The sequence below is a fragment of the Vombatus ursinus genome, unplaced genomic scaffold (assembly GCF_900497805.2).
Source record: "Vombatus ursinus unplaced genomic scaffold, bare-nosed wombat genome assembly UNPS02014816.1, whole genome shotgun sequence".
In the NCBI taxonomy this organism is placed as follows: Eukaryota; Metazoa; Chordata; class Mammalia; order Diprotodontia; family Vombatidae; genus Vombatus; species Vombatus ursinus.
In genome coordinates this window covers 24,589,862-24,612,502 of record NW_020954594.1, presented here as the reverse complement: position 1 = coordinate 24,612,502, position 22,641 = coordinate 24,589,862, and the positions used below count along the sequence as shown (strand labels likewise).

The window sequence follows — 22,641 nt, the reverse complement described above, 5'->3', positions numbered from 1 at the left end:
TGTAGTTTTGTATCTTTGTACATACCCAGTACCAAGCACCTTAGTGTGCTTAGTACCAACAATCCTTAGCACATGGTAGGTGTAAAATAAATGGTCAATTGAATCTGTATTTATTTTATGATCCATTTAGCACATGATGAATAGGGAGTATGGAAGGGAAAGGAGCAATATAGATTAATCAAATAAACCTTATATGCCAATGTTTTGGTAGTTAATAGCAAAATTAAGCTAAAATGTGTTATCTTCTAGCTGCATTCTTTGTAACTAGAAATAATTTTCTAGGACGCCAAATGGTATGAATATAAGGCTCTAGCTAATTGAGTCCTATTATTTTCTTAGAAATAATCATTTTAAATGACTTTTTAAACTGTCAAACAAAAAATCAAATGAAGATTATTTTAAAATTTAAAGCATTATCTAAATGTGGCAAAATATTAATTTTTCAGCATGAGGTTCTTTGGCAACAATGAAATATGGTTAAGAGAATGTGTCCATGTGGCAGACTGAACATGAGAAAGAGAGCTGCATTTTTCTCTCTTCATTTATACAGTTGGCAACTAAGTTATTGCTTTGCTTTTCATTTATTCAATATTGCTTTTTGTTTAAAATGCTGGGAATAAAAACTGTAAAATGCTTACCATGTTGTATTTTTTCTGAACATTTAAGGGACCTAATCTTTTTGCTCTGTTTTACACTATAGTAAACTACTGTTCTTCTGAGATGATTCTCTTGTCAATGGTGAAGAAAAACGTAAGGTATTAAAACTGGAGGAGAGCAAAAGGAAATCTAGTAAAACCAATAAAAGCAAGACAAACATTTGACAGGTTACTATGGTTGTGGCTGAACAAAAAATACACAAACAAAACGTACCAGTGTCAGTATACGACAGATTCCTTTCAAATGACAATTCTGATGAAAAGCCATTAATATCTTGATACATCAATACTATGCTTCTAATAGAAAGAATTTTAGTTCATGAAAAACTATATCCTTATATTAGTCACATGAAAAGCAGAATATTTAATAGTTCATGTTTATTTAGTTCTTTAATATCTAACAAGCCCTTTCCTCCTTGCAACTAAAAAGTCTTTTATAAACATATCCAAAAAGGTCCATAAGAATTTATTTTTAAAAGAAGAATATCTTGTTATTTAATTCGTGAAAATAGCTGTGATTTCCCCTCAAAAGCAGGTAATTGAATGTATTTTTCCGTCACATCCAAATGTTTGGTGTTACGCAGACAAATCTTTGAGAGTCTGTTGCATTCATATGAGTAGTCAATTTTTCAACAATAGAAAGCTAATTTTCTTTCAGAGTAAAAATATGGTTTACTTTCTTACATTTAAAGTATAATTTTAAAATAATTAAAATTTTAAAATATTAAAAATAGGATTTATTTTATACTATATTTAAAGACGACCCAGTAGACAATAAACACTAATATTTTGCGTTCTTTTCCACAATGATCTGAATCCTCATAATGAGTATTCAGTAAAAAAAAAAAAAGTTAGATTACCTCATAAATTTATCAATTTATCAACTATAGTATTTCAAAAGATTTAACAATTTGAAAAATTTACTGGGACCCTATTGTATGCAAGAATGGTGTTTTGGATTTTATTTATGAATTTATTATTGACTCATATCATACTGGCTGAATGACTTTAATCAATCTGAATCTTGACAGATGGACTGATCAATTTCTAGTCACATGACCAACAAGATGGAAGACTAGACATTTTCTCTTTTACCCATGACCTCTCAAAGCTCTACAAAACTGAAATTATGTGCCAAAGATAAAGCAATTTCAGCTATCTCCATGGCCTAGGACAACAGGACTTAAAAAATGAAAACCAAAAAACCCACGAACTACTATTACCTACCTTGAGCTAACACAGCACTCTCTACCCCAACACTTACTGGGCTACCTACAGCAAGGCTGTACCAGCTGACCCAACTTATGGCCTCTCAACAAAACCCAATCCCACACTCCAGTCCCTACAGAAAGAGAGAGCTTTTTCCAGTGCCTTGGAGATCTGGGCTCCAGGCTACAGAAGTTTGCGGGGGGCCTCAGTGGCCAGTGCTGCGGCAGCATTCCGTTCTACAAAAGATCTCTGCATGACACTGGAGGAAGAGAGGGAATGGGGCAGAAAATGTGTCTACTCAAGCCCACAACCAAACTCCTGATTCCCTCCTCCCAAAGCCAGAGAGATCCAAACTACAAACTACAAAAAACACCAGCTACAGTAGCATCACTATGGAAGTGCTCTGTACCACTGGGGCAGAGAACTGAGGAACAGGGGGAATGTGACAGGACATAGTGTGTACTGGGGGAAGAGGGTTGGGGGAATATAGTACTGCTCTAAGACTGAGGGAAAGGGCTCAGCATACAGCTGAGGCCAGTTCTGTCTCCCCAAAAGTGAATTGGAGCAGAGAACTAGACTGGTGAACTGTTAATTACCCAATGTGTGAGGAGACTAATGTTTTGAGATCCATATCTCAGGGAAAACACTATGAGAGTGGAGGGAGTCAGAAAATGAGTAATAGAAGAAAATAAGGGGAAAAGACACAGAAATTACCAAAGGCTTCAGGAGGAAAAAAACTCAACGGCTTGAGCATAAGCATATAAATCAACAGGGAAAACATTAACAGCAGAAAGATAGGGCTTCCTGATCTAGTAAAGAAGTTTATGAACAAATACTACAGAAAAAGGAAAATGACTTAACACTGAATGAGACAGAGGACCCTGTGGAATTTAAGGAGAACCCAAAACTACAACAAGTTGTTTCAGAGTGGATTAAAAGAAAAATAAGAATAATGAAAGCAGAATTAATGGCCTATACAGCAGAAATAATTGGTAGAATAGAAGAACTTGGATCAATGTTGCCAAATCTCATCAAGGAAACAAAGGAGAGGACAACTGATTAGGAATGCAAAAACAAAGAAGTGAAGGAGAATCTTGAAAAAGAAAAGCAATAAGCAATAACTTTAAAAGAAAACATGGTTTTAATTCAAGCAAAATAAAATGATCTTGCAGACAAAATATGAAGAGACAGCCTAAGGATTCTAGGTTTCCTAGAAGAACAAAAGTCAAAAAACCTGAACAATTATAATTCAAGAAACAATACAAGAAAACTGTAAAAAAAACTTCAGAATACAGAAAAGAAAATATCAATTAAAAATCTATAGGTTGCCTCCAGAAAAAAAAAGAAATATATTCAAAGCTGAAAACTCTGAAACACATGGTGGTTAAATTTAACAATTCAATTTAGAAATATCTGTGTAGAGCAGTGAGAGAAGAAAGACTAAAAAATAGGTGACCAATTAGGATGCCACTTAAATAGTCTAGGTGAGAAGTGATGAGTGCCTGTACTAAGCTGTGAGTAGAGAAAAGGGACAGAAGAGAGAGATAACTGTGGAGGTAGAATAAAAAGACTTGGCAACAAATCAAATGAGATAATATTTGTAAAGTACTTAGCACAGTGCCTGGCACATAGCAGGCACTTAATAAATGCTTGTTTCTTTCTTCTTCGCCCTTCTCCCCCCAACTGGATATGAGAGGTGACAGAATAAGACACAAGAATGACAATAAGATTCCAGCACATGAAAAAATTTTGACAGGTCTATACTGTTTGTCATGGAGGGGAACTGACAAGGTGCTACTACAGAAATTTATAAAAAATAATGAGTTCCCATAGAACTGGGAAAAATCAACTAGGACTTTTTAAATTCCATAATACCAAACAAAATGCTTTGATTCTTTTAATTATTTAAACTGAATTGGCAGTCTTTTTGGCATTATACAGGCACAGCTTTAATGTTTATAGTTAACTCTGGATTATTTTATATTAGAATCCACCATCCCTGATGATGATTCAAACACTGATTTTCTGAACATGGGAACTGATGATCCCCTGCTTACAATTTCCATTCTTGCCCTAACAGCTGCACTGCTGCCTCATCCTACTATGTCTTGATTTTCTATGCTGATTTCCTTACAATTTACTTGGTGGAATGACCATGTGGGACTCAGAGCTATTTCCTATACCATTTCCTTGACTACCACATTTCTGAGCCTAGAATAATTACATCTAATGAGTATGCTTTCTTGCTAAATAAAATCTGGAAATAGAGTCAGATTCCACAGAGTTTTAGTGACCTAATCTTGCAATATATTATCAGAACTGAGAGTGATAATTTAGGGTCAAAGTGCTGACTAAGGTGGGGTGGGGAGGGAAGGCTGGGGTACCAAATATTCCTAAAATAAAAGGGGACTGGGGAAATTTTGGAGATAATTGAAGGAAATTAAAACCATTTCCATAATGAAAAATTAATACATGTAGAAATCTTTTATTTAAATATAACTTTGTTTTCAATACATTAGAGGGAAAGTGGCTACTAGCTTTAAAATTTTATCATAGAACCTCTATCTGCTGCCAATAGAACACAGGATTTCATGGAACATAGTATGTGAAAAAGGATCTAAGTAAATATAAGTGGTATTTGGGAGCTGTCTTTTTTGGCAAGTCAGTGAGCTCTTTCCATACCAATAGGAATTTTTAGTATTATTTGCTTCTTCTTAACAATATTTTTCTTATCAATATTTGAAGCCTTTTCAGCAACTAGGTGGCGCCGTGGATAAAGTGCCAGGCCTGGAGTCAGGATTCCTCTTCCTGAGATCAAATCTGGCCTCAGACACTTACTGTGTGACCTTGGCAAGTCACTTAGCCCTGTTTGCCTCAGTTTCCTCATCTATAAAATGAACTGGAGAAGGAAATGAAAACCCACTCCAGTATGTTGTCCAAGAAAACCTCAAATAGGGTCACAAAGAGTTGGACCCAGCTGAAAAATGACTGAATTTCTTCATTAACATAGACAATGGAAAGTGCTGCCTCATTTTGAAAACTATTGCAAAATGGCTGTGATTTCAATACAGATGGGAGGAAAGAATTTAAGGAAAAAAAAAAGGTTAAGGTAACCTTACATGGGTGAACAGAACTTCATTTCTGATTTCTTCAAAATTTTCATTTGGTGTCCACGCTTCAGCAAATTTCAGGAAATCCCACTTTTCTTTGTCACCTTCTTCTGCCTCTAGTTTCTCTTTCCTACCATTCAGTGTGCTACCAGTAACGATGGCCTGCAGGATTGAGAAACAGGTGAATTTTTCAGTTTCACATCTAATCTTATCTGTGAAAAAACCTTAACTTTATCTTACATTTAAATCAGACACTGTAAACTTTGAAAGATTTCTTTGTGCTTTAATGTTAAAAGCATGATCTATAATATTTTTCAAAATAATTATCTGCTCACTGATACCTATATTTGATAGAAAAAAGATCTCAGAGAACAACATCAAGATTTCTTAAAAAGTTTTTTTTTTAATTTCTTAGTTACAGAAAAATTCTCATACTATTCTGTTTGGGTTTAAATAATGTTCCATTTTCGGTCTTTTTGAGTGTCCGCACCCTTACCTTCAACAATCTATTACTTCATCAGTGTAGACACTTTTTCCAAAATGTAGTTCAGAATACCTCTAGATCTCAGTAGGCCTTCTTAAGTTGCGTCCAAAACCCTCCATCACATGGCAGCTTGCATTCTAGAAATGAGCTTCTTCCTATTTAATTAGGCTGAGCTATGGCCAATAAATATGTACAGACTTATACTTAATGCTTTTCCAACCTAGGAAGACCTGTCGTTTCTTTTCTTTTCTCTTTTTTTTTTTGTTTTAGGCAATTGGGGTTAAGTGACTTGCCCAGGGTCACAGAGCTAGTAAGTGTCAAGTGTTTGGTCTGAGGCCAGATTTGAACTCAGGTCCTCCTGACTTCAGGGCCGGTGCTCTATCCACTATGCCACCTAGCTGCCCCAAGACCTGTCATTTCTAAACTAAGATGAGAGAGACCATCAGAAGAGGATTCCAGTGTATGGTTTACATGTTTGAAAAACTGCTGTAACTAATTTCTTTCAGGTTACTAGAGAACTCTACTACTAAATCCAGTACCTTCTTCTCCGTAGTTATTCTACTTGACCTCTGTGCAGCTTTTCTCAAGGCTGACTGAGCTTTCTCCTTCTGGACATTTTCTCCTCCTTTAGCTTATGTGGCACCCTCTTGGATATGTCAAATAAGGAACTGATGACATTTCTCCTAAAACTTGCTCCTCTTCAAAACTTTCCTATTTCTATCGAGGCTAAAATTTTCAGTCACTCAGGGCTCTGCTCTCTTCTTCCACCCCCAAAACCACTCAGCTGCTGCATCTTGCTAGCTTCACCTGCCTGACATTGGCCTCACCTGTGCCCTCCTCTCCACTTCCAAAGCTCCATCTTTGTCCAAGCTTTCATATTCTCCTGTGTGGATCACTTCAAGAGCTTCCTAACTGGTTCCTTTCAATCCATCCTCATAATTCCCAAACTGTTATTCTGAAAACACAGATTTGATTACATCATTCCCTTACTAAAACAAAAAAAAATTCTAGATCCTCTACAGTTCTTACTATTTTCTTCCTTAAATTATCATGTATTTAGTTATCCATTTACATTTTCTATCTACCCTGGATATATCTTATTTGTACATAGTTATCCATATGTTGTCTCCTCATTAGAATGTGAGCTTTTTGAGAGCAGGGACCATATTTTTGCCTTTCTTTGCCCAGGAAAGTTAAGGTATAAGTATTTACAGAGTGCCTACTATGTACCAGGCATTGTGCTAAGCACTTGACAAATATTATCTCTCTGATCCTCACAAAAACCCTGAAAAAGGTAAGTGCTATTATTATCTTCCAGCTATTGAGGGTCTGAGGATAGATCTGAATTCAGGTCTTTCCAAATGCAGGCCCAGTGCTCTATCTATTGTATTACCTAGATGCCTGGCATAGTGCCTGCCACATACTAAGTGCTTAATAAATGTTTGTTGACTGACAACCATATGTGTTAATATCAAAGACCCTTGACTTTCTTGGTTTAGGAACTCCCTCCACAAATGCACATGCTTCCCCATCTAAAATTTCCTGAAGCTAGAAAGGTTTGGTGGCTTGTTCCCCTAGTCATCAAGCAAGTGTAGGAGCCATACTATAAACCTAGGCATTCCTGACTCCAAATCTAGAACCATTATCTACTAGCCTATGCTGACTCCTAGCATTCAGATATTAAGGAATTAACCAATGTGTGCTGGATTAGATTGGTTTAGGGGAAGGAGCATTAGACTAGTTAAACTGAGATGATTCCCTTCCCCCAATTCAAGAACAAGGCATGAGGCTGCTGGTGCACATACTGATCTTCATCCCAAATGAGAAGCAGGGCCAAAGAAACAAGAACCTTCCCAAGGCGAGTACACTGAGGGAGGTACATAATCCCTTAGAAGTCTCTATTGTGGTGTTAAAAGAATTTCAGTGGAGAGCAGGTGTAGATAAACTTTCATGCCATGGTTTTACTACGGGTGATATATGGTAATTACCATCACAGGAATTCAGAGCGTGGTATACCTCCAGAGATCATTTTCTGACTTCATACCCTAGTTACAAATCATCTTGGTTGGCTTGAGCCTCTTCTGGAGGGCTACCATTAAAAAAAAAAAGCCTCATATTGAAGAAAGATACTATTTGTAACAAAGTAAGCTGGTAACTTAGCTGGTTTACCTTGCGGTTCAACATCCCCCACATCAAAGTGTCCAGTGTTCCATTAGCAATAAGATAGTGGATATTTACAGAACTGCATTGTCCAATTCGGTGAGCACGGTCTTCTGCTTGTTTTATGTGTCCTGGATCCCAATATAACTCAGCAAATATGACATGAGTCGCTGCAGTGAAAGTTAAACCCTAAGCAATTTAAGCAAAACAAATGGTGATTCTATTATGGCTAAGATATAAGCATATCATATAGGAATGGCAAAAACATCTGGAAGGAAATCAACTTTGCTCAATAACACAAAAAAAATAGCATAAATTTCCAAATGATATTGTTTGAATGAGAGGTTTATAGATTAAAATTTTGACTTTCATTTTAAGCATCATATGAAATATACAAAATTAATTTTAAACATCACACAGAATATACAAAATCAATGACAAGGTTTCATAGATTTCACGAAATCTTATAGGTACTTTACTAAGAATCCCTTTCTGCTTGAATACCTCCACTGAGATGTAACTCATTACCATTCGAGGTTCTACTTTAAGATAGCTTCTCTACACTCTCCACACACAATGCTTCTAATTTGTCCTCTGGGGCCAAGCCCAGCCAATCAAATCTCTCTTCCACATAAACGTCCTTCAAATCCCTTGAAGATAGTTTTAGTAACACGTCTACCTCCTGCTATACCCAAGTTTTTTCTTCTCTAGACTACTCCCTAAGTTCTTTAACTAATCGTTATTTGGCATATCAAAGCCCTGTACAACCCTGGTTATCTTTCTTTTGATATTTTCAAACTCATCAATGTCCTTCCTAAAATAATGGTATTCTGAATGAGGCAATATATAGCTCTGGACTGATAATGCTAGAGTTCTAGAAGACTATCATTCCCATAGTCTGGTGCACAAACCCTGTCTTAACACAGGCTAGTATCATGATTAATTTCTTTGGATGCTATATCACACTGCTAATACATGTTGAGTTTCGAGTCCATGAAAACTCAGATTTATCTAGCCATGCCTCTTGTACATGTAAAACTGGATTTTGTTTTTGTTTTTTAACCCAAATACAGGATTCTGCATTTGTCTTCATTAAATTTCATTTTGTTAGATTTGGCTCAAAGTTCCAGACCAACTAGATCTGTTCAGATTATAATTCCATAATCCATCACAGGAGTGATCCCTCTCAGCTTGGTATTGTATGCAAATTTATTTGGCCTGTCAAAATGTAGAACTATTACTTGCTCTGGGCAAAAAGAAAAGTGAGTAGAACATAAAAAGTAAATTGCACACAATTATCTAATAAAATGGCTAAAGTTTCTTTTCAAGATACAATAGCATTACACACAAATATATAAATCATGTGTACGTGTGTGTGTGTGTAAAAACAATATATACGTATCTATTTATCTATTGAGCTACCTACCTATCCATTCCAGACATTTGATTTCACTGGTGTGGGGAGCTCATGCTGAAAAATTGCCTATACTAATGAAGACTGACAGCTTCTCTGCAATGTATAATCTTAGAGAGTTGCTTAAAGCACTGAGAAGTTAAATGTGCCCAGGTTCATAAATGTGCCCAGTAGGGATCAGAAGGGAGTACTGAACCTAAATTTTCCTATGTCTGAAGGCAGCTCTCTGTCTGCTCTATCATGCTGCCTCCCATCTATATATTTCCTTTTTATGAGTATAATGGGGCTTTGCTTCATGCCCAGATTACCTATGGTGCAGGCAACCATGTGAGAGATGCCATTCTGCCTTAGCCTATCATGTGGCTTTCCTGTTTGCTGCATGGCTAGAATCCTACATGACTTTAAATCTACCCAACTGAGGCACAGTTAGTTTTCTTACAAGTGGCATCCAGGGGTGATGGTCTTATTCAGGCACGATGGGGGTGACAAGCAGTAACACAGGAGGAAGGGCTTCCTTCCCCTCCTACTAGACAAGATGAGCTTGAGAAATGAGCTTGAAGGTTGGGCTGTTTTGTTTATCCTTTTCAGTTCTAGGTACAGAGCATACAGTTCCTAAATCCTGGAGGTTGAGCCCTGGGAAGCCTGGAATCTGGGGATGCCAGGTCAGATGTTACAACCAGCCTAGTAGAGAAGCCAAGGTCCCAACAGGCAAGCCCATGGGAGCTTTGGACTATAGTTTTGGCTATACAGGAACTGAACTAAGCTGTGAACCTAATCTTTCTGCTACCCCCTGCGGCGGGATGAGGTGTAGAAGGAATTATAGTAAAGCTATTAGCCAGCCTGGGCCCTTTAGAAAGTCAGATTTAGGTGGACAAGACAGTAGTTACGATGAGGATTATGATCAGCCCATACCATCAACTAGTACAGATACAAAGACAGATGATCAACATATCATAAGATCAGTACTATTCTCCAAGTAGTTCTGTTAATCTTGGTTGTTTTAAAAGAAAAAGAGAGTGGAAGAATAACATACTAGGTGGGAGAAGAAAAACAAAGTTATGGAAAACAATCTCACATAACCGGAGTACGCAAGTAGAAGTCTAAACAAACAAGGAGGAAGAGGTGGGGGGCAGTGGCTGGACTGAACCTTGTTCGAACCTGAACTGGTCAAAGGAGGGAAGAATTCACATAGAGACACACAGATGGGTAAAGAAATACATTTCACTCAACAGGGAAATGAAAAAGAAAGTATATAATGGAGAAGGGGGAATTAAAGGGATGGTAGATTAAGAGGAGATTAGTCCTAAGCAAAATAAACTTTTAACTCAGTATGTACAAAAGTATTTAAAGGTCACCAAGAATTGGAATCTGAAAAGGTGCCTATTAACTGGGGAATGGCTAAGAAAATCATGACATATAAATGCTACCTATTGTACTATAAGAAATGATGAAGAGGATAGTTTCAGAGAAACCCAGGGAGACTTATATGAATTGATGCAGAGTGAAGTGAACAGAACTAAGAGAAAAACAGTAAATTTACAAAAGGACAACAATACTGAAAAGGCAAACAACTTTGAAAGACTTAAGAATTCTGATCAGCATAATCACCATCCATAATCCCTGAAGACTAATGATGAAACAGGCTACCCACCTCTTGATAGAGAGGTGAAAGGCTCAGAGTGAAGAATAAGACTTTATGTGGGAGGGAAAGATGGCAGATCTTTAAAATTGAATTTAAAAAAGTAAAGAAAAAAAGAACACATTAGCCAGATTTAATATTATTTTTCATAAGTATCTGTGGTCAACCCTGTTCTTATGTTACTCGGTGTTTCTTTTTTACAGCATGAGGACTCAATGGAAGCCACAAAGGAAAGAGGGATCTTTCCTAGTGAAAATATATTGATTTTGTATCATTTTTTATTGATCTTATTTATAATTAATTGATTTTGTCCTGTAACAGCTTAAGTCATGGTTCCCCGTCTCTGAACTTAGTTCAGAATTAAACTGGCCTGTAGTGAGTTAAGTTCAGAAATCCAGTTCTCTTGCCAATCACTGTTTTATTCTCCCCCAAAGGAATTTTGCTGACCCAGGGGGATGCAGCTTGCCATAAATGGAAGTAGGGCCTAATATCTTTTCTTCAAGGATGTCTGGTTTGCTATCCAAACAAGTTTGGGCAACTATCTTGTAGATGGACTAAAAAAAAAAAAATCAAAACTTTTTAGTCATAGGAAGGAGAGAAGGAGGGGAATTGTTGCTAGCCCCCATTCCCAACTTCTAACCAATCACATTGTTCCCCACACTTCAGCTATGTAACCAATTACATTGCCCTCAACCCCATGATGTCACCTATCACCTACCCTGTTCTGTTCTGTTCTTTGTTCTGTACTCCCCAAAACCTATACAAGGAAACTGTCCTTTCGTTCAAGGTGTTTGGCTGGAAACTGAGGCAGCCACTGACCCTTGTACTCTCAGGATTTGTGCCCTGTGAATAAAATACTATCTTGCTTGAAGAAAACTTGCCTTGGTCTATATTTGTTGAATTTCACTTGCAACACTAATACAGGGCTATGAGGCTATGAAGCCAACCTTTACCTACTATTAGAGAGTTTTGCTTCTTAATTGGGGGGCATAACCATTTCATAATTGTACTTCCAAGTACAGAAGTATTATATTTTATCTACCTTAAAAACATGAGCCAATGTTACGCATGTGTATGAATGATTCTACATATTTGTAAATTTCTATTACTTACCAATTGTTAACCCCAATCCAAAAGAGATAAATAGTGACTTTCCCCCAGTTGTTCACACTAACCTTGTTTTTATGGTGTTGTTGACCTTTTTTTTTTTTAAATAACATGAATACTAACAATAGCTGCTGAAATTTAGTCTTTAAGATTTTCAAATTGCTCAGATATCCATCACACTTACTTATCTTCACAAAACCTCCTATACACAGGATATCATTTCTATTTTACAAAAGAGAGAAATAAAGGTGAAAATGGTTAAGTGACTTGCTAAAAACACATGGTTAATAGGTGATGGAGGCAGAATTCAAATACAGGTCTCCTCCGACTTTAAGTCCAATCTTCTTTCAGGGATTTGATGTTGTTATTGCTTGCAACTAAAGAGTTGTAGTAAGTCATTCTCCACTGGCAAATTAAGTTCTATTACCTTTGTCTTACCTGTCCAGCAGCCTGAATGCTTAGGATAGCCACTCGAGTATCAGGATCCTTCTGAAACTGATTGACCAGATATATCCTTTCTGAAGAAGGAACACTTCCATCTATTCTAATGTAACGAACCTAAAGTTTACAAGGCAAATGGCAAAGTCAGGGGAAGTTCTTGTGGAACTACTTCACATAATGAGACAAACATTTTTCTAATACTTTATAAACTTAACATAGTTCATAGCTGACATATATTCACATATGATTTCTACAGGACTCCCCAATGTATACATTCAGTTAACTGCCTACTGAACATCTCCACTTACATGTCCGTTCTATAATTCAAGTCAACTTGTCAAAATGATACTTCCACTTGAACCTGCCCATCTTCAAAATCTCCCTGTTTCTGACAACAGTGCTAATATCTTCCCAGTGATACTCGGATTCATAATACTGGCGTCTTTTTTGACTCCTTCTTCATTAGCCCCCAAATCCAACCACTTAGTCCAAGTCTATTTTGGACTCTCGTCTCTTTCACAACTCCCACATTGGATAGTTGCCAAATTCTGCTGGGTTTCACATGTACATTTCTCATTTCTCTCTCAGCTCTGGCTCTCTGAACTTCTCCAGCTCTACCTCAACAGCTTCTCATCACTGAAGAAGGCTCCACACCTTCCTGTGATTGATGAGCTCCTCCTTGGAACTACCATGGAAGGAAGTGCCTAAACCAGCCACATTCATTTGTCTCTGAAGTCCACTCCTAACTCTCTGGTCCTCTTCATATTCACCATAGAAACTTTCTCACTTTGGAAGACGCCTCTGCCACTTCCTCTGATTCATGAGGTCCTTGCTGGAAATATCGGAGAAGTGTCCAAGACAGATATGCTCATGCCTCTGTCAGGTCTACTTCTGAATTTCTGGACTTCTCCACATTGCCCCTGTGCAGGTACCTTCCTCCCATGCCCCTTCTCAGCTCCCTTTTATGTGTTGTCTTCTCTCGTTAAAATGTTAGCTTCTTGAGGGCAGAAATTGTCTTTATTTTTGCTTGTATTTTTATTCCCAATGCTTGTCTACCTGACATGCAGTAAGCACTTAATATATTTCATTCACTCTATCTATCTATCTATCTATCTATCTATCTTTCATCCCTTCCTCTATACTCAATCTGCCATTATATTGGGTTATACCTTAGCTATGGTCCCTACTACTTTATAATTCCAGGAACAAGTCCATTGGTGTGGCTAATCCTTTCTACAAAGTGTATCAAAACGTCTCTACAACTTGGTAGGCAGTAAGACGAGTGGCTGTAATTAAACAATTCACCATAACATGACTAGCCTGGTGATAAGTCTCTGAATTTAGAATGGTCCTTGAATCACATACATTTATTTTGTTACTGGGCCTATAATTAAAGTCCTTCCAATTTGAAGAATTTAATTTCCAATTAGCATAATTTTCTCCATAAGATAAACTTAAATGAACTGTTATTAATAAACAATCTGCATCCGAAGAATGTAAAAACAGTTTACATGAAAACTAAACATACCTTGCTTTCTATAACTGCTTCTGTACAAGCTTGGAGCATGCTTAAATGATGAGCAAAAACTAAAAATTTAAGCGAATCATTCTGAAGCATCATTTTAATATAGTCCTTTGCTGCACCTGCCTAAATATAAAAGACAACATATAATTAATCGCATAAAAATTATTACAAAGAAAATCTAGCCATGTTTTCTCATACACAAATGAAAAATCTCTAGAGAGGTCAGGGATATTCTAAGAATTAATTTATATGAGCTTTATAAATGTTAAATGGTCTTGTTAGCCTTTAAGTGGCACTGAGAAATGTGTAATATTTGCACATGTAATATAAATCAATGCTTTTAGGGCCATATTGGTACAATTCTTCAGAGAAACATGCCCACTGTGTAAACAACATTAGGGAAATTACATGTTTTTAACTATAAGAAAATTCAGAGAGAAAATTATTGTGAGATTAAGTGAAGAAACCCAATAATCACAATTTCCACACAGTAAAACTCAAAAGCAATGTGCTTGTTCCACAAGCTCTATCTTGTATTTCCAAATATTCTTAACAGCAGAAATCTGTAATCTAGACACATAATGCCTCAGAGAAGCATGATTAAACCCTCACAAAACAAAAATTTTAATTTTTAAAATTCTAGCTATGTTGTCATTGCAAACAGAATGACTTAAAAGTCAATAAATTAAGATTTACTTAATTTTTTTGTAGGTCAAAACCTGGGATTTAATTTATATAAGGAATTCCTCTTCTGCTCACATAGGCTGGCACATAGATTGGCATCTGTAACTTGTAGCTTTGGATTCTTATATTTGCCTAAATAAATTTATTTTGATAGGTATTTATAAAATATATGTCAAATTTAAAAAATTTTAACCTTTAAGCATATTTCCTTTACCTACTTAAGGACCCTTTTAATTTATGAAGGGGCCTCTGTTACCCCAGTTACCTCAATAGTATCCTAGCTCTTCCCTAATAGTACTGTCCTCTTATCTTGCATCACCAAAACTACTAGCCCCAGAATCCCTATACTTGTTGCTCCTCCATTAAATCAGAAGGGCTCAAGAAGGTCGGGACCACAACAAATACTACAGAACTATAGTTGAGCTACATATAGTTGAGTTAAGTGGGTTAAATTTAGAGGTTAGTTTGGTAACATAATTTATAATGCTGCCTTTAGTGGACAATTTACAAACTAGCCTTCAGAACACAAACTTGTCATAAGTTTCAAATTGTATATATATATGCATATTTCAAAGTATGTACATCTGAATAAACATTAACCCTTTTTTTCTTTACTTTTACTGAATTATTCATTGTACTATCACATTTTAAAAATCATTTATGCAGGAATTTACTTTAAAAATGCACATTACATGGTAAGGCAGATTCTGGTGATGATCACATTTGTTAATGCTGGTTCAGTGGCAAATCTAGAAAGTCTTATATGAACTGATGCAAAGTGAAGTAAGCACAACCAGTAGAAAATTCTACATAGTGACAGCAATATTGTAATAATGATAAATTGTGAAAGACTTAACTACTCTGATCAATACAGTGATTCAAGACAATTTCGAAGGACTCATGATGAAAAATGCTACCCAACTCCCCAAAGAGAACTGATGAACTCTGAGTGAAGATAGAAGCTTATTTCTTTCTTATCTTTCTTTCTTTTGCAACATGGTTAACATGGAAATATGTTTAGCATGACTTCACATGTATAATGGGTATCATATTGCTTGCCTTCGCAATGACTAGGGGAAGGATGAGAGGAAAGGAGAGAATCTGGAACTCAAATTTAAAAAAAAAAAAAAGAAGAATGTTAATAAATGTGTCCTGTCTTGTACTGTAATACAAATACAGCATATGACAAGTATTAAATACACCTATGTATATGTATATTTATATAATCTGTTTGCATATAAAGATCTATATATAAAAACATTTATCCACAATGATGACATTTTACCTGAAAATTATAAGGTATATAAATGTATGCCATTTCATCTCACCACATGCAATTGTGTATTGCTTTATGAGTATGCTAGAGATATACTAGAGGGAAAGATCAAAAGAACTAGGAGGAACAGTTTATAATGAAGAAAGAATTCATCTGTATTCATCTGTACTCATTGCTGACCATTCAAACTCAACAGGTCCCAAACTTAATTTGTTATTCTCCCTCCCTAAAATACTTCTCCTAAATTCCCTATTTTTGTTCACATAAAATCATCTTTCAGTTACTTAGTCTGAAGAGTTTAGTTCTATTTGTCTCTATTCTCTATATCCATATTTAATTAGTGGTCTAGCCCCGTCAATTCTACCACAGTGACATTCTTGTGCCCACCTTTCCATCCTTACCACGATCTCAGATCATGACTTTATTAATTTCACCATGACTATGGCCATGCACTCTTAAATGATTTTCCAAACTTCCATCCATCTAAAATACTAAGGTCAGGTTAATTTTCCTAAAATGAAGTTCTGATAATATGCTCAAGTATTAAAAAACTATCACTGGCTCCATATTGCCATCCAAATGCTCATTAGGGTGGAATTAAAAGCCTAACTTGGTCATAATTTACATTCTAGCCTTGTCTTCTAATACTCCTGGAAAAATGTTCCAAAAACATCACTTTCATGTTACGCATTAGAACCTGCAACTGAATCTAAATTAATGTATTCAAAGACTGTTAGAAATGGAAAGATCCTTAGATCTAGTCTAACCCACTCATTTTACAGATGAGGAAAGTAAGGTCTTCCTCAACTTAGATAACTTGCCCTAGTTCACAGAGTTAGTGGCAGAATTCATCTTCAAAACTAGCTCTCCTGAATCTTGTCTCATTATGGACTAACCAGAGGTTCCCAAAGTGTATCACCCCCTGGGGAGCACTGGAACAATCTAGGGGGGTAGTAGTAGACTCAGGTGCAACTGAGGGGCGTTGAATAAAAATAAGGGGGTAGTGGAAGCATAAGGAAAGAAGATGAGAAAATTCTGAAAAACTGTACAGGTTTCATCTGTTGTGTAACAGAGTTAAAGTTGTAATGATTACATTATTTTCCAAATAAACACACAAAATGCAAGTTATAACCGATCAGTGGTCAAGTCCACTGATAGGTCTTAATAAGCAAGTGTTAACAGGTGAGCATGTTGCACATTGTCAGGAAGTCCAACATGCATTGGAAAGAATATGTGTGTGCAATGACTTGTTCACAAAATTTCAATACTGGAAAAAACCCACAAATTTACAATAAATTATTAAATTTGAACTGTATCACTTTTTTGAGAAAGTATCATTTTTGAAATGTTCAGCAATCTTGTGAGACACAGGCATACATTTTCAGAAATGAGAGCTGTTATAGCTCTATCATAATTGCCTGAGTCTAGAACAGTTAATATCTAATACTGTAATAATGTTAGCAAGACCAATACTACTGCTGGGCTTCCCTCTGCCTAAAAAGTATTGTGACGTAATATGGAAGAGAGAGAAAAAAAGATAATGAGATAGAGAAATCCCCTTGGAGAACTAGAAAAATAGATTGGAAAGCCATTTATTTAGACTTTAATAGACAATGCTGGCTAGAGGAAAGCAAAGAAAACAGATGATCCCAGAGGCTCTTTATGGGTCTATGATTCTATAATGACAATTTATTATCATTGTTAAATTAGCCATATATATGAAAGGCTTATTAAGTGATTCAGAATATAAGGCAAGAAAAAGATTTTTCATATTCATTTAGTGCAATATTACAGAGAACATCATTCTTCTTTCATTAAATGGAATAAATAATGAAGATATTATTTCACTAGCAATTTAATTATTAAAATAATGGAATTTTTGTTTTGGTTACTTAATACCCATTAACAAAAACAGTTGCTATTAATAAACATAGCACGCTAAAATTTGCAAAGCCCGTAACATACATCATCAACTCATTTGATTTTTACAATTCCAAGAGGTCAGTATTATCTCCATTTTTCAGGTGAGGAAAGTGACCCTGAGAGAAGATAAGTGACTTTGCACATGATCGCAGTGTAGAAAAGGTAAAGACATAATTCAAACCAATTCTATGTCACCTGACTACAAGACAAGCACTTATTTCTGCAAAACACTCCCTCTTAGGCAAAGTAGCATCTCTTCAAAATAGATACCTCAAAAAACAGTACATTTTTTAGGAATTATATCTTTATACTTGAATGTGTTCACCACATACTTAAAGAAACATTCTTTTACAATTAGCTTTCCCAATTTCCATTATTAATAATTTCCAAAGTGAACTAAAAACAGGACATTGAATGAGATGTAGCTATTAAGATATGATGGCATTATTAGGCTTAAAGTTATTTTAAAATTTATTAACATGAATTCATTTATTCAAAATTATTTATTTAGTGCTTACTATATATGCCTGAAACTTTGCTTAGTGTTGTCTGAAAAACAAAGATTAAGATACGGTCTCTATCTCCACGCAGCTTATGTTCTATTAGAAATCATAATTTGATTCAGCAGACTGATGAAGAGATTGGGAACAGAGACAATCTCCAATTTATGAACAAACTGTGTTCCAAAAATTTGCATAAACATTGATTGTTTGAGGGTCAAAAAGAATTTTTCCAAAGAAATATGACCAAGACCAAGACAAAACACCTATTTAATCCATCATGTATAACTAATATAGTACAATGAGTTTTATACAACATAACCATCATATAATAAAATGTTTCTATGGGAAAAATGGGTTTAGAGTAACAATTTAGGAAGCCAGACCCACCAAGGTCCTAAGAGTGAAATAAGACTCTTTTATTCAGCTCAACTCTGTCACTGACCTGCAGAAGGATATGTCACTTGGCTAACATCAAATAATGAGTTAGAGGCAAAACTGGAAGCAAGAGCCAGGTCTTCTGGCTTCCATTTTACTGCTCCTTTCCACTACCTTATGTTAAACTAGAGAATAAAGAAAAAGTTTCAGAGTGATAATTTGAGAAATATAGGGTCAGAAAAACACATAAAACTATCATACTTGAGCTTGCAATATTTGCTAAAGGATAAAATATTTATAATTAAAAGAAAAAAGAAACAAAAAATCAATAACTTAAACATAATGAGCCATTCAGGCCGATTTTTTCCAAGTAGGAAGTTTTCAGCCTGTTATAATACACTGTTCATATCAGCAAATTGTAGGCAATAATTGTTTACCTAAGGTTTACCTAAGACCACAACTAAATAAGAGAAATGTTATTTTGCTTTATAGCATGACAAAGTTTTAATATCTGAATATTATTTTTATATTATCTCTAGTTATACCTTAATCAAAAGAATATTTAAAAGCTGAAAAAACAAAGGAAGTAACATGGAGAATTTTCTAAAAGATCTACCGTGAGATTTTAAGGTTCCTGTGATGATGCTATTATTATCATCAAGCTAAATGTATTAAATGATCTCTTGTTGTTAGGCTTCACAAGAAAAACTTGTTCCAATTTTTTGGAAACTTATTTTCTAAAACTAATAACCTCAACATAAATATACAGTAATATGTAAATGAAGTTAGACTAGAACTGGAGTTCTGGGTTCAGTTCTGGGAACCACATTTTACATTTTAGGAAAGGAGTTTTAGAATAGTTTTTGGTTTCAGAGAAACAACATAGTTGAGAACAAGAGATCCTGTAAAACACATGAAGAATAATAATATTAAAAAAAAGTAAAGGCTCAGATTCCTAAAATCTAGCCACTGCTCAGAGTCTTAAAATCTAGCTACTGGTCAGATTCTTATAATCTAGCCACTGCTTATCCATGTTCAGACTCCTTAAGAGTCTGCCCAATATGATGGATGTTCTAATAAACCTTGTCCCTGGCTGAAAGAAGGCTTGGGTCGAATTCTTTCAGGCAGGACCCATGTGTTGTGATTTTGGGGTCCCAGCACCCCTGAACCCCTAAACCACATTATTTTGGTGGCCTGAATGGGGAAACTGCCTAACCCCAAGTTCTTCTCCAGCCAAGACTGGAAGGTATGTAAGCCTCCTCCCTCCCCTCCTTTCTTGCTCTGCAGTTGGGGTCGCTCTCTAAGCACCAAGGCTTATGAGGCTTACCAAGTTATGAGGCTGTCTTGCACTCGGCCTGACACTCTCAGGCTCTCAGTCTACTGGGTCGGTTCAAGGCCATGGACCTGGGTACACCTTCTGCAGCATAGAGGACAAGGATGGACGCCCTATCTGTGTATCTGTGAATTCCCTGGGCGCTAGGGAATTGGGGAAAACTGCAGTTGCTTTTTGGTTCCCTGAGGCTTACTTACTCCCTTCCCTCTATGCCTCTGAATCCTCCTTCATGGAGGTTACAGGGAAAGTTAGAACAGCTAAAAATATCTTGGCAGATTCTGGAGGTTCTGTGATTGATCATTAAGGAGTTTAGAACTCCTCCTTACAACCCTGGTCACTCTTTTCTTCCACTCCCTTCGCTTGAGTACTTTTGATTTCACCCTCCCCGACCTGGGGAAAAGGAAGGGGGGGGAGGGGCAGCACCTACTGCATGCGCCCCACTGGCAATGGCCTTAGGCCCTAGGGCAACCTTTGCCTGGAAGTATCACCCAGGTTCAGCACATCCTGCTCAAGGTCATGAAGCTAGCCTCCAAACTTGGGTAAGCATGCTCTTTTAAATTTGTAGTTTTAATTGTTAATGATAAGATGTTGATTCTCTGTGTAAAGTAATTTGGAAGTGCATTTAACAAAACTGAAGTCACCTGATTGGTAACGGGTTTGTTTCAAGTTTCAAATTGGTGAACTTTCTGTATCAGTTATGTCAAGCAACTTTTCATAATTTGGTTACTGCTAAAATAATTTAGCTATTGTTGGTTTTTCTTTTCATGTGTAAACTAGCCAAAAAGTTTGTTTGGGTTATGTATGACTTGCTGAGAATTTGCAAGTGCATAGAAATCTCTAATGATTGACTTTTTACACTAGGATAAATTTAAGTTTGAGATGTAAATCCTGTAAAAGTTTTCCTAAACTGTGATTAGTAAAATTTGCTGTTTGAAGTAAAAGCTCATAGGATTTTATTTTGAGTTGTCTGATGGATCATAATCCATCGATAATCAATAATCCACCATCTGAGAGAAATGCCACAAGCTACTCAGAGAAGCTGATACTGGTGGGAAGTCAGCATTGGGAAAAGCTGAGAGGACAATTTTAGTCTCAGTCTAAGATGGGATCATACTGGCTGTTAACCCATTATGTTCCTTTAAAAGGGAATGTTACCCACCTGGCCATTCCTGAGTCTGGCTATGAGGTGGGTTTGATATTGCATGGTTGGAAAACTGAATTATCTGAATCCAAACAGAGCTAAGGATGTTTTATCCTCTCAAAGTTGGGCCTAAATCTAGCCCCTGCTTTATACCTGGGCCCTGCGGTTTTTTCTGTCAGATTTATGTCTTCCAGACTATGGGCCATTACCTACAGTTGGTAACAGTGAGTACCAGCCAATGTCCCCCCCACTGTTCCCTGGATACAGCCTGTGCTCGGTCTAGTCAACCTCCTCTTTGGGACCCCCTTGAGGCAGGGACAGCTCTACGCCCCTTGCCAGCAGGAAGCAGTTTCAGAAGCCGAGACCTTCGCCCCTCACCCCAAAAGAATTTGGGTTCCTATTTGTTTGAGGGGGGAATGATGGGGTTGGAATCTGGGCCCCAGAAAGGAAAAACCCTGGACTTTCCCACGTGGCCAAATCTCTGGCATTCCCAAGGCTATAACCCCATCAACTGGTCTTTCACTGTGGCTACACCCAATCTCCCCTCCATTGTTTTATCTCCCTATGGCCCCTGGCCATTTCCCACACTTAATCCTAGCTAGGCTCCATTGTCCAGGTCCCAGGAGTTCTGTTCACCCCAGCTTACTAGCCACTCCCACCCAGACCTCCTTAGGCCCTTCCTCCCCTCACCCCAAACTACTTGGCCACTCCCAGATCCCTCCCACAGTCTTTCTGTATATAAGGTCCATCTTGTCTCCATTAAGATGCTCAGATTCCTAAAATCTAGCCACTGGTCAGATTCTTATAATCTAGCCACTGCTTATCCATGTTCAGACTCTTTAAGAGTCTGCCCAATATGATAGATGTTCTAATAAACCGTGTCTTTGGCTGGAAAAAAAAAAAAGTAAAAAAGAGTAAGTGGAAAAAACCTTTTGGAGCAAACTCGGAATTGAGCACCTGAAACAACAGCTACTTTATAATACTTAACTAATTATTATCTCAATGATAGTTAATCAGAATGACAGGGTTAAAACTAGGTTAAAAAAAAAGAAAGAAAAAGGACAAAATTGTGCATAATTATAATATAGATGTTTCAATACTTTGACCTGATTCATGTGGGTACTCCTTCCAAAATCACTGGTCACAACTCATCCATGTCATATCTTGGAAGACTTTTGCCTGTGTCCTCCCACAAATCCTCTGGCAGAGAGCTTTCTCTATGTCTCTTGACATTTGGTTGTGTGTGTGTGGGGGGGGGTGAATGTAATATGAAGGATATCCAGCTTTTATCCTACTCTCCTACATGACTGACTAACCCTCTTTTCTGATCAGACATTAATGATCTCTTTGGCAGCTTTTTGCATGTAATTCATTATTGGTGATATGGTGCAAAGTAATTATGACCCCCCCCCCCCATACTGTTATCAAAAGTTCCAAGAAATCATTGGTAAACTAGAAAAACTTTTTTATTAACAGCCTAGCAAGGCCAAATGTCCCATGTATGGACACCTTACAGAAGGGACAGCAAGGCTTTTTATTCCTAGGCCCTAATCGCAGTTCCCTTCCGTTTCCCCATTGGTTGGGTCATGCAGGGCTTACAGCCTATCAGGAGTGCCTAATTTCCCCACGTGAGTCTCATTCCTACCTACATCTCCCACTCC

General features: G+C 36.8%; 1 protein-coding gene across 6 annotated transcripts in view; it reads right to left on the bottom strand.

Annotated features, from left to right (window-relative positions):
- ZRANB3 (zinc finger RANBP2-type containing 3) overlaps positions 1-22,641 on the bottom strand; it is a 190,357-nt gene that overhangs the window by 52,750 nt on the left and 114,966 nt on the right. For all 6 annotated transcript variants that reach the window (XM_027835736.1, XM_027835733.1, XM_027835737.1 and 3 more), the window contains exons 9-12: positions 13,749-13,868; positions 12,218-12,337; positions 7,629-7,808; positions 4,985-5,137 (exon numbers count right to left, since the gene is read on the bottom strand). In XM_027835736.1, coding sequence (XP_027691537.1) covers positions 4,985-5,137; positions 7,629-7,808; positions 12,218-12,337; positions 13,749-13,868 — 573 coding nt within the window. The remainder of the gene's footprint in view (positions 1-4,984; positions 5,138-7,628; positions 7,809-12,217; positions 12,338-13,748; positions 13,869-22,641) is intronic.